This window comes from Neltuma alba, unplaced genomic scaffold, assembly GCF_004799145.2.
Source record: "Neltuma alba isolate B1F8T4 unplaced genomic scaffold, ASM479914v2 tig00012300_pilon, whole genome shotgun sequence".
In the NCBI taxonomy this organism is placed as follows: domain Eukaryota; kingdom Viridiplantae; phylum Streptophyta; class Magnoliopsida; order Fabales; family Fabaceae; genus Neltuma; species Neltuma alba.
The window spans coordinates 16110-29653 of record NW_021636815.1 but is presented as its reverse complement, the minus strand read 5'-3'; the positions used below and the strand labels follow the sequence as shown (position 1 = coordinate 29653).

At 33.2% G+C, this 13544-nt stretch overlaps 1 protein-coding gene across 2 annotated transcripts; it reads left to right on the top strand.

Annotated features, from left to right (window-relative positions):
- The first annotated feature begins 1658 nt into the window (after positions 1 to 1658).
- On the top strand, positions 1659 to 12149 carry LOC114725912 (TOM1-like protein 6). Of its 2 annotated transcripts, XM_028912474.1 has the most exons (9): positions 5540 to 5975; positions 6512 to 6590; positions 6684 to 6782; positions 7526 to 7639; positions 8310 to 8473; positions 8607 to 8688; positions 8763 to 8848; positions 10062 to 10358; positions 10797 to 12149. In XM_028912474.1, the coding sequence occupies exons 1-9, from the start codon at positions 5863 to 5865 to the stop codon at positions 11902 to 11904; spliced, it is 2142 nt and encodes a 713-aa protein (XP_028768307.1). In that variant the 5' UTR covers positions 5540 to 5862; the 3' UTR covers positions 11905 to 12149. The 2 variants fall into 2 exon arrangements, with proteins under 2 accessions (XP_028768308.1, XP_028768307.1); XM_028912475.1 differs by lacking the exons at positions 5540 to 5975; positions 6512 to 6590 and adding an exon at positions 1659 to 1669.
- The last annotated feature ends 1395 nt before the right edge of the window (positions 12150 to 13544 follow it).

Sequence of the window (13544 nt, the reverse complement as noted above, 5' to 3'; positions counted from 1 at the left end):
GGACACTTCTCCATTTAATTTTCTTTTTCTGATGGCAAAAGAAAATACTTTAATATCCTTTTTCACAAGCAAAATTCTTTGTGCCAAACAAGGCCTAACTTAAAACAACTATGGCCGCCTAATCCTTGTCTTTATTATACACTTCCAACTTGTAATTCATGTTTATCTGTGAGATTTAATGGACAAATCTACCCCACTTCATTTGCTAATCATTATAGAATATTTAAACAAAGAAACTTGACCTTCCCAAAAAATAATTTGCCATACAAACTTCTATAAATAGTTAAAGTCCAAATTACAGAACACTCAGACTCGTGTGTCTATATATATATAAACCTGATCACATGCTTGTTCTGTTCTTAGAGAACATTCCCTAATTGAAAATTAATTTAAGCTGTCTCCCACATTATACAATAAATGGTAAGGTAAAAAGAGACATAATTCTCTTTTTGAAATTTCTTTAAAGAAACATCTCTCTGTGTTTCCAATGTATTATATCACTATAGATAACAAAATCTATAACAAGCTATATTATTCATATATCATCAGCAATGCAACTTATTCATAGATTTTTAAATAATGCATGAGAAAAAGTGAATAGTAACATTCTCAAAATTTAAATGGGGAAATCAATATGATGTGAAAAGAAGAATATAATTCAATTATGAGGAAGCAATGTGGAATCTGTTGTTATTTCTCTTGCTAGAATTTATCATTCATATATTATAAGACTTTTTAGTAATTATATTACTTTTTTATTATAAGCATATAGTAATTTTCCCATTTTAAATCATCAAGATCAATCTGAGCCTACCACAAAATTATACTACCTCCGGTCCTAATTATAAGACCCAGTTGACTTATTTGAGGAGATTAAGGAAGTAAGTTAAGTTAGTTATTTGTAATAAATAAGTGTTGTCATTCCTAAAATATCCTTGTTAATTAAGTGTATTGGCTAGAACTATCATTATTAGAAGGATTATTTTGGAAAAAAATGCATAAATATGAGAGACAAAATAGATTGGGGTCTTATAATTAGGACCAAACAAAAAGTCAAATGGGGTCTTATAATTAGGACCGGAGGTAGTACTACCTCTAGTTCTTAATATAAAAGATATTTTGATTTTTTAATTTGGTCCTAAATATGAGACTTCAATTTATTTCCCTCTCATATTTATCAAATTTTTCTAAGATAATTCTTGTAATAGCTTTACATGTTAAATGTTTTATTAAAAGATAATTGATTAACAATGATGTTTTAAGAAAAACAACATCTATTTATTATAAATAATTAACTAAAATAAATTTTTAATCTACTTAAATTAATCAACCAGTTCTTATATTAAAAACATGAAGTAGTATTATTCTAATAATTATATTACCTTCTTATAAGCATGGAAAGAAGTCATTAGATGTCCTCTTTCATTCTTCCCTTGACCCTTTTTTCCAAAAAAAAAAATGATCAGTTTCATTAAGTCTGTTTGGAATAACTTATAAATAAGTTTTTAATTGTAATTTACAAACTATAAAATAAATATATGAATTTTTTTTTTTTTTGCAAACAGCCCCATTGAAGCATTATCCATAGCCTTTACTCGGCAAAATTTTTGTTTTTGTCTTTTGTTTTATAATTTGTAATGATAACAATAAAAATGGAAAGAGTAAGTGAGTAACGCGTTGTACTAGCGCGTGACTGATAACACAAAGAGACCTGACAAGGCATAAAGCGTGGGCTTTCTTAATTAATTAATTAACCAGGCTCTATCAAAAATTCAAAAATTGCGCAAGAGAGCACTCTAAACAAAATAATAATAAATTGCCCGGGGACTAAATAATATAAAAAGATAAATATAAGCACTGAGCACTCAATAAACAAAATTTAATGAACCGTAATATCTAGGAGTATTTTATTTGTTTTATTTATAATAATGTAATAATTTATATTTTTCATTCTCGAGGCGACCGAACCATATGGCTATTCAAAAACGGGAAGAAATACCTAAAATTGTCGACCAAAGTTTGGCTCTTTTCTATTACTCATTTGCCCCATTATATCATTATAAATTAACAACACAAAGCTGGCCGTTATAAACCCATTCACTATATTTTACTCTCTCTCTCTCTCTCTCTCTCTCTCTCTCTCTCTCTCTCTCAGTATAAAACACTGTCTTCTTCTCTCATTATTAGCAAGGCCGTTCGTTATTTCGTATACCTTCTTGCTCTCACGTTTAAAAATAGTTTTAGATATTAGATGTAATTATTGATTATTGATTGAATGCTGTTTCGACAAATATAATGAAAAATGAAATAAACCACGGATGATTAGTAACACAATATTTTCTCCTATCCTTAATTTAGTTAATGCATAACTCATACATGACAATTAATCAAATAAATCTTACATTTAATCTATGATTATATAATACTACCTCCATTTTTTAATATAAGAGTTAGATAACTAATTTACAAATTTTAAATAAATTAGTTAAATTAGTTTTTTGTAATAAATATATGTTATCTTTTTTAAAACATCTTTGTTAATCATGTATATTAGAACTACATTTAAATCTCTTAAAATGTGTAATCACCATAAAAATTACTTGAAAATATAATATACTACTTTCGGTTTTAATTATAAAATCTCATTTATTATCTATAAACGAGATCTTATAATTAGAATCGGAGATAAGAAATAAAATAAATTGAGATATCTTTTTTTTTTTTTGATACAACGGAAAGAAATTGAGATATCTATTTTGCCCAGACTTACTCATGCACACGTCTAACTGTGCGACGACGCCCTCAAAGCTGAGGATCATTATGCCCAGGAGGCTTCAGCGCATAACTATGTTAAAAATTTATTATTAGAAGAGTTTTATTGTTTTCATAGTTCTACCATATTCAATTAAGATTAATCATTCTAACTTGGGTCTTAAATATCAAGTGATTTGACCAAAAAAAGGAGAAGAATCTATTGGATAATAATTCAACTATTTCCCTAAATGCTTTTATACAATTTGCTCCAGACACTCCTCCGGTTCTTAATATAAGACATATTTAACTAATTTGATTAGATTAAAAAATTTAGTTAATTATAAAAAATATAACATGTTTTTTTTTAAAAATATCATAATCATCTTTCTTAATATTCTTCCTTCATTTTTTTTACTTGATTATAATTGAAAAAGCATTTATAAGTGTAATTTAAAAAAATTGATAAATATGAGAAATATATCTTATATTTAAGACTAAATCAACTCAACAATAAGGCTTTATATTAGAGACCGGACGAGTGTATATATATATTTTGAATGTAACCTGAATAACATTACTGGTAAAACCAATAATACAAAAGTTACTCTTCTCGGTTAAGATCACCCCATACATTATAGGTGGAGATTGATTAAAACTTCGAGATATATTTGAAAGTTCATATCCATAACGAAAGTTTACATCGCTATTAATCAATCTTTAAAAGTGGGCGTGCTCTATTTCTTGTCCAGCTCATTTTCATTTACTTTTTTGTATATTCACTAATCTTTTTAAAAAGTTCCAAAAGTCAAGATGATAAGTACAATTGTCTTAAAAGATAGTTCTAGAAACACGTTTAAAACTAAATTTAATTATAAAATAGTTAGTTCTAAAAAATTGACAGGAATGAGAATATCCTCCTTGTAAGATAAATTTGTAAAACAACTAAAATATAGTTCACATTTTCATTATTTTCCTACACCATTCCTCTTCGCCCTGATTTATTGCCACGGTCTTGCTTGTGCTGCTAGCTGTTGTATATTTTTATTTCCCCGCTAGGTTTGATGTTTTAATTACAAGAGCTAGTTTAAGAGTTAAATTTAGTCATAAATATAAGAACTCAAGCCACTTTATCTCTCTCTCTTTTTTTTTCAAAATATTTCTTGTAAGGGGTTGTCATGAAGAAATAATTCTAATTACCTAATGCACATGATTAAAAGAATATCAGCACATATTTTTGTAATATATAACTAACTTAACTAATTAGTGCTACCTCAGTTTTAATTATAAGAATTAGTTAATTAATTTGAGTAGATTAAAAAAATAAGTTAAGTTAGTTATTTGTAATAAATATGTATTATCTTTTCTAAAATATCCTTGCTAACTAAGTTTATTGGTTAGAATTACCATTATTAAAAGAAATATCTTAGGAAAAAAATGAATAAATATGAGAAACAAAGTGAGTTAGAGTCTTATATTTATGACCAAAATAAAAGTCAAACGAGGTCTTATATTAAGGATTGGGGTAGTGTAAAAAAAATTAACTAATTTGCTTAATATATTCAAATTAATTATCTAACTTTTATATTAATAACTAATACTACCTCCGGTCCTAATTATAAGACTTAGTTGACTAATTTGAGGATACTAAGAAAATAAGTTAAGTTAGTTATTTGTAATAAATAGATGTTATCTTTCCTAAAATATCTTTGCTAATCAAGTTTATTGGTTAGAACTACTATTATTAGAGGGACTACCCTAAAAAAATACATAAATATGAAAGACAAAATGGATTTGGGTATTATAATTAGGACTAAAATAAAAGTTAAATAAGGTCTTATATTAAGGATCGGAGGTAGTAGTTTGGATATCTATTATAGTTATATTTTTGGTTCTTACATTCTGTTTCGCAAATTTACGTTTGTGTTTCATGTTTTCTCATCATATTTTATTTAAGATAAAAATTTAAATTAAAAATAATCAATTCTATAATTGTCAGAGCATGAGATATGCTAATTCCAATTAAATTAAGGTTTACTCTTTTTAATATTTGAATTCATTTTTTAATTTCTTCTATAAAATTTTGTACTATCTACTCCTCCATTCCTTATTATAAGAGACAAATAACCAAATTACGTTAATAAAAAAACAGTTAAAATTAGTTGAGAACATTAATGTGCAAAAAGTATAATGTTTTTCCACAATGCCCCTATTAATAAGGAGAGAGAGTATGAGAGAGAACAATTAAATTATGAAAAGAAAGAGAAGTGGGAGGAGAGAGAGTATGAATTGGAGACAAAAAATAATAGGGGTAAAATAGGAAATCAATATAAAAAATAGAGACAACTTTTAAGTGTCTCTTATATATAGGAACATGCCATAAGCATCAATGTCTATAAAGAGGGAGTATAATTAATATAGTCTTCCATATGAATGACTATTTTATCGGTTATGATACAACTAAAGGATCTAATAATTATATATTAGGCATCAAATAATTGAAATTAAAAAGTTATTTTTTGATAATAAAGTTTCCAAGAATGCATAAAAAATAATTTAATACTATAAAAAATAAGGATTTTCAACCCGAATTTCTATTTTGGTTAAAAAAAAAAAACTTGATCATCAGCAAAACATGACTAACAACTAAACCGGGCACGTGGCGCGTGGTAAGAGAGACTTGGAAGAGCGAGTGCGCATGCGTCGTCGACCAGAGAAAAGCACACTAGACTCGGAACGTTTCTTGCTTTTCTATGCAAAACAGTAAAGACAGAGAAAGGAAAATTACGAAATTTCCGGAAAAAAAGAGGAATGAAAGATAGAAAAGCTTATGTGATTTTCTTTTAGCTGAGAGAGAAACTATATTCTTCCGAAGCAACAAACCACAAATTCTGATTGTTTTGCTGGAGGGAAAAGGCACTTCATGCCTTCTTAGCTAGGGTTTCAGAATTTTCCACTCATCCAAACAACTACGGAGCTGTGTTTTGCGGGAAGAATAGAGCTTTGGGGTTTTCTTTGTTTTTTTCTAAAGCTTGCAGTTGCCAAACAGGCATAAGTTTCCATTCTCTTGGAACTTCGGAAACAGAGAGAGACAGAAAGGAGCAGGGAAGCATGTCTTCTTCTTCAGCTACTGTAGCAGTGGAGAAGGCGACCAGCGATCTTCTCATGGGCCCTGACTGGACCATGAATATCGAGATATGTGACTCTGTCAATTCCAATCGCTGGTAATTTGTTAAGGAACAGAAGAATTGAGTTTCTGTTTCTTTCTTCTCTGGGTTGACTTTGATCATCTTGATAATATTTATGCTTCTTCATAATTCGAATTCAGAATTTTGTTATTCGGATAATTTCCTTGTTTTTAATGGTGATAGTTCATGCAGATGATTTTATGTGATGTTGTATGCATATCTTGTATAACAGCTCTTCGTGGGAGAAAAATTTTGTGTGTAACAGCGACTTAACAGCGACTAAATAATAGTTTGTCGGTTCGCTTCGGATTGAAAAAGCTTTCCCCTTTGTTGGATAAGCAAATACATGAGCTGGAATATAGTACAAACCAGTTATTCTTCTGTCAGAAATTATGTACTTATTTCTTTCCTGAACTTTTTCATCGTATAATTTAGTTGGCTGCAAAATGCTAGAACCATTAATTTTTCATACTGTTAATGAATTTGTCCCTTTGTGTCTGATATATAGTCTTTGGGAAAACAACAGTTAAGATTCTGTCCGGTTTTTGACAAGTACATGCATAATTTCTCAGGCAGCCAAAAGATGTGGTCAAAGCCGTCAAGAAGAGATTACAGCATAAGAGCTCCAAAGTTCAATTACTCTCTCTGACGGTAGTCTGTTTGCACTAACTTTGCTTTTCTCATTTACATGCATTTGTATGTCCATGGATTTTGATTTACAATTTCTGCACGTCTACTTTCTAGCTTCTGGAGACTATGGTGAAGAATTGTGGTGATTATATTCATTTTCAAATTGCTGAGAGGAATATACTGGATGAGATGATCAAAATTGTGAGGAAGAAGGTAAGGTGGTGTCAGATGGAATGCGGAGATAAGATTTGTGTATTTGATTCCTGCATCAAATTGTTACTGCATTCTTGAGGATTTTCCTTGTGACAATCAAATCAAGCTGAAATCTGTTGTACTTAAGGATCTAATGAATTTCACCGGTACTTTGACACTGCTGTTAAATTTTCTCTTTCATCACTATACCCTTTTACTCTACACAAATCGTGCGCTTTTTGTCCCTCTATGTTGCCTAAAATCTGCTAATTGATTTATCATTCTAGAATAATAAATGTAATTTTAATAGCAGGACGCTGGTGTTATTTCAGATGCTGTATATGATCCCTGCTCACTACAGTGTTTCACCTACTGTTGCTTGGAGCATATTACAGTTTTTGACTAAGATGCCTCTTTTCACTTGCCTAGCATCTGATCTCAGGGTCGGATGATATCTCTTCCCAATGATAATCTGCTTGATCATTAGGTCATTTCAAGCTAAATATATTTGAGTGGTACCCAATTAAATATCGGATTAAAATCTCTGTATTGATTCCTTTGGGATTTAATATTGCAAAAAATACTTATACAGTCACAACATATTGGTGGTATTTACCATCACAAGTCACGACAGAGTTTTAGCGTTGATGCCTTTTATTTGTTCAATATTGTTGTTTAATCACTGTTCTGAGGCAACATTTTCTTCTCAGCTTTCCTTTATGGCTTATCTCATCCAACTTGAAATATATGTGGTGATATTTCAGACAGACATGCAAGTGAGGGATAAGATTTTAGTACTGCTAGACTCGTGGCAAGAGGCATTTGGTGGGCCAGGTGGAAAGCATCCTCACTACTATTGGGCATATGAGGAATTAAAGGTAAGTATAAGGCTGACTACTCAACAAGATTTCTCAGTAATGCTTTAGCCGTGTGTGAAGAAGTTAACTGATTGTCCAGAGTGGTATGCTCTATTAGAACATTGAAATTAATTTGGATTGGACTGGATATTATGTAGAATGATTAGCCTTTCCCTATTCATCATAACATCCGATTATTGCATCATTCTAAGATTGAGACCCCCAGGCTAATGGCTTCACAGATCTTAATCTACATTTCTATGGCATACATCTCTAAGCCCTGGGATATGGCTTTTTCATTTTAGTCTTGTTCCACAATTTGGACATTTGATGTGCGATCATTTTGACGAATCTTTTTTTGCCTGCCTCATCCTAGTACAACATTTATAAGTTTATGCTAAAATTTAATCATTTTTTGCTAATGATATTTATATGTTAAAAACACCTACATTCTAATAATGTATCTGTGCACAAACAGCAAAAGATAAATGAATGCTTGGTCTCTTTGTTTTCATTTCTGGAAAACCAAGGAAGGTCAATTTAGGGGATTGGGGAAAAAAATCATGTTCATGATCGGTCAATGTTGTCCGCTACAGCCGTACAACCTGTCATAATTTTAACTAATGTGCCTTGTAACTTCAATTTCTTCATGACCAGTAGATCATATTATATTGCGTTATGTGAATGGCAGAGATCTGGTGTAGTGTTCCCCAAGCGTTCTCCAGATGCAGCTCCCATATTCACTCCTCCTCCTGCCCATCTTGCTTTAAGACACATGCAAGCTGGATATGGTATGCCAAGCAATTCTTCAAAGAGACTTGATGAAACTATGGCAACAGAGATCGAAAGTTTAAGGTGAAATATCACTTTTGCATCTTCACCCTCGCTTATGCTATTATATTTTGTCTTCTGTGATTACGCTTTTGGGACTTGAATTCTTCCTGCCAACCGTCTTAAGCTTATTAGTGTCTTGTCCTTAAATTTGTAGTTTGTCAAGCTTGGAGTCTATGCGGCATGTTATGGAGCTTTTGAGCGACATGCTACAGGCTGTGAACCCTAGTGATCGAGCAGTATGTTGAACAATTGTCTAGCCTCTTTATTTGAGAGTAAATAAGAGGATTAACTGCTCTTCTTTTGCTTGTAGGCTGTAAAAGATGAGGTGATTATTGATCTTGTTGACCGTTGCCGTACCAACCAGAAAAAATTGATGCAGATGTTAACAACCACTGGGTCAGTTCCATCCTCAGATTTTGGCAATGTCTTACACGTTTCATGTATACTCGTTATCTACAATTCTACATGACTAAAGCATTCACCAATTTATATCCATATTACTTGTGTGGCATTTACTTAAATTAGTGTTTGCCCCGTGCATATTTATTGTGATGTAATTGGGATTTTGGCTCTATAAAACCATGCATTATTTATCTGCGTAGTTACAAATTTATTTTATTAATGTAATTGTTTCTCTTATTTTTGGACTTTGGAGATCACTAGATTGTATAAGTATATATTTAAGTCAGTACTACGCACACGTAATATGTAAATAGTGGCATAGATTTTGTTTTGTTGTGATGCTATTTTGCTATTTGTCTTATCCGCATTTGGAATTTTTTTTTTGGGGCTAAGCGTAGGTATCCTCCTATTAGGAGCAATCCTATTCGAAATACTATTAGGTGCTAAATGTAGGCACCTCCCAACAGGATTCGAACCGTAGTTTGTCAAGTTGTGAGGGACTATAATCCTTTCTATTAGAACTAATTCTTGTTGGTTTTTGTGACTGGATTTTTTGTACGAATCATAACATCAGGAAGAAATTTTGGTTTTTTATTTGGATATAGATTAGCAGGTGACTGAAGAAGTTATGATTTTCTTAAGTTGAACTGAGTAAATTGTATCTAATAAGATATCTAGCTTCTGACACGAACATTGACACTTGAAAAGATAGAACAGGCTTGATTTAGTTTGAGACTGATAGCTAAACAGTAATAGACATTTGGTTTCTGCGTTTGGGAACTAGAGGTGGTCATGGGTTTTGTTTTGTGAAGCTTCTGAGAACCCTTCACCTGACAAAATGATGAATGAGAGTTTGGAGCAGCTCCTGAGTCAAGTTTTGTTTATGCAAGGAATTGTGCAGAGATGAAAGTCAAGTGCTACAAGAGAATGTGCGAACAGTGTGAGGGATGTGGGTTTGGACGAGCTTTATGAAGAGATTCAATAATTGGGATATCAGTTGATGGTTTCTATATATCTTGGATGAATTCTTGCGCTAAAATGTGTGAATATGTGCATATTCATCTTTGATAGATACTGATATGCGCAAAAAAATTAGTGGTTCTTTGATGTTTATAGATCGCTCTTCTTTTACATATTTTATTTGTATTAATTTCCTTTGTCCATGGTAAAAATTTGGATAATTCTTATTATCTTGGTTACATGGCAGGGATGAGGAGCTTCTTGGGCGAGGCCTTGAATTAAATGATGGTATTCAGAGTTTGCTTGCAAAGCACGATGCAATAGCTTCTGGTGCCCCCCTTCCATCCCAATATGCTAGTTCTATTGCCCAGTCAAGTGAAGCTTGCTCTTCCAGTTTCAGTCCAACGGAAGAGAGGAGCTCCATCCCTGGAGACGCTGATTCAACACTTAAAGCCAACTCTTCTGTCCTAGTTCATTCTGTAACAAAAGGCCAAATTGATGAGGAGGAGGAAGAAGAAGATGAATTCGCACAGCTAGCTCGAAGGTTGCTTATACCTAACAACATATATGAAACTTGGAATCTATTACTTGTCCAAGTGAATGATTTGCTTGGATTGGAAAATCTTTTGCATGAAGTCAAACTAATTATAGGAAAATAACATATTAGATGCATTGTTTGGCATGAAACAAGCTATAGTTTACTCATAGTTTCATTTGGGTGAAGCAGGAAGCCTTGCTCAAGGCATTATTTACGCTATGCTTTCACTATGCTGCATTCTATGCTGTCCAACTCAGTTAGAATGTCTCTGTTATGAGCTTGTGATTTGTTTTTGGGAAGAGAAATACCGGAAATTTGTAGTTGAGGTTTTTGTCTAGAACAAGATTTTTGATGCAACATATTATGGTGCATGCTCACTGCCAAGTGGAATTGTTCTATCATGCATCTAATCGATTCATGACTAACCTGTGACAACCAATGCAGGCATTCCAAGGCACAATCTGTGCCTTCTAAAGATGCTACAAATGGAACGAATGAAGTTTCAGCAACCTTGGAAACCAACAGCTCAACATCAGATCCCACAGCCTCTGTCCCAACCAATGCATTGGCAATTGTAGATCAGGCTACACCGGCTAGCACTACCAAAGAGCAGGACATTATCGACTTGCTGAGTATCACTCTGTCCACCTCACCACCACCACCACCACCACCACCATCATCATCTCCCCACATGCCTCCTCCATTGTCAGCCTCTAGCCAGCAAACTGATACATCTGTTCCATCTAGTACACAAGGCTACCCCCATGCTCCCCAGTATCCTGGAAATGTTCCCTTTAGCAATTATGTTGTTCCCTGGGCTCAACCTGAATCTAAGTCAGAGTCTCAACCCCAATCCCAGCAACATATTTACAGACCTCAGCCCTCCGCTCAACAACCACATCCACAACATGAGGCCCAACAATTTCAGCCTCAGTCCTCACTCCAACCCCAGCAATCACAGTTTCAGAATCAACATCTTAGATATCCTCATCCTGAACCCCAACAGTTACAGCCCCAGCCCCAGCCCCAGCCCCAAGCTCGACCTCAATTTCAATCTCAAACTCAACCCCGGCCTCATTTTCAATCTCAAACTCAACCCCAACCATCACAAATGCTGCAACCTCAGCACCAGCTACAATTGCAGAATCAACATGTTCAATACCCCTCATCGTACCCTCCTCCACCATGGGCTGCTACGCCTGGTTACCCCAGCAGTCAAAATCATTTATCTTCCCCTAATATGTTTTCAACTCCTCCAGCCAACACATCAGCATCTTACAGACCAGCACAAGGAATCAGGGCCTTGCAAAATAACAGTTCGTTTTCTTCTAAAGGAACCAGCGCGGCTCTGACTGGAGATCTCGGGGGAAATTCTGGTCTGGCAAATAATACTGGTGCTCCTGGACAAAAACCCTTTGTTCCATCTTACAGATTGTTTGAAGATCTGAATGTTTTTGGGAACACAGATGGAAGGATTAAGATGACCGGCAGTGGCACATCGTCTAGTTTGTCAGGGACAATGGGCCCAGGTATGGTTGGGGGGCGCAAGTAAGACATTAATTCTTGATTGCGAGCATGTGATGTGAATATGGTGTATATCAGTATTGGTAGCTTTTTCACGTTTGCAACATGTAAGTTATATAGGATGAAAAAGTGACACCTTTCTATGTCTAAGATGATCAAAGATACACTAGTCACAACCCATCTTTGTGTATTTAGTTGGAGTGCTGCCTCTCAGACGACAGTCTTGGAACATTCTTTCACATATGATTTAGTTTCTTGTGGTTTCTCTTTTTGCGATCTCTGCTTTATCGAAGTTAAGCATTTTCTCGATCTCTATGCTTGTGGTGCTCGTTTTGAACTTCTGAGCAGCATTTACGTGAACTCAGAAATTTCATTGGCATCAATTACACTTCAATGTTGTAAGTCTCACATTGAAAGCATTAGAAGCATTGTGTAATTTGTAAGATTAAGGATTCTCCCTTCTAGTAAGTTAGTCTTTTGAGATTTGGCTCATCACATTGGTATTTTCATTGAGAGTTAACTAACAAGAAGGACTACCTATGGAGGGTTCTCACCAGAGGGACTGACTGGTGGGAGATTGAGTAAAGTGCTGTAAAGTGAAGTCATCAAGTTGTCGGCTCCTGAGAAAGGATGTATTGTTATGAGTGCTATATTGGATAACTTTACAAGTATTGTGTAATTTATAAGTTCAAAAATTTATCCTTCTCATAAACTAGTTTTTTAGGCTCGTGGTCATCACATTCAATTAAATGACAAGTAGTCTTTCAACTTTATATTTGGATTCACATATTTTTGAATTGTGTTTGTCAAGGTTCGGGTTTCATTGTATTTCTGTTGTACAGTCTGATGACAAATCAATTTCAATTTAGACAGTACAATAGCAATTTAGAGTATTTATTCGTTTTTTTCCCCCCTAAACTTACTTTATGCTTGTCTTATTCTCTTAAAGCCACTTTAAGTGAATAGCAAGCATTAAGCATGCATGGTGCTTATAACAAATTATGCATATCAGTCTGCTTGCACACACCAAGCATACGATTCCCCTCGACATTGCTCTAGAGTACCTTGAACTGTTTAAACCTTAAATGTGCTAAGTAAATGAGTATTCTGCTTCAATGCTTGAGCAACTTTTTACGCTTTTGATCATGTTAGTAACTAGTTTAATAAAAAATGATTTAAGTAAATAATTTTTTATTCCATCAGGTTATTTTTCACTTATTATTATTTTTCCGTTGCCCTGTTTTTGTTTAAAGAAAAAAAAACTAAGAGTTGGGTCCAGCCATTATTAAATCATATTATATAAACCTTAACAGTGGGGACAGAAAAACAGCCTCAGAAATTAAAATTTAATTTCGTGCCCCATCGAAAATTATCAAGTCTATTATATGGCGTTTTTCTTTAAAATATTAGCAACAACCCTTCCACCTCCCTCCAATGGCTCTTTTCCAAGGCAAACCCATACGATCAAACAACAAAATAACGATATTTCGGCCAAAAAAAAATTAAAAAGAAACTACTACCTCTAATTTTTAATATAATAATTAAATAACTAATCTAATAATACTACCTCCAGTCTTTAATATAAGATCTTATTTGACTTTTATTTTAATCATAAATATAAGACTTCAATTCACTTTATCTCTAATATTTATACATTTTTTCTTAAAA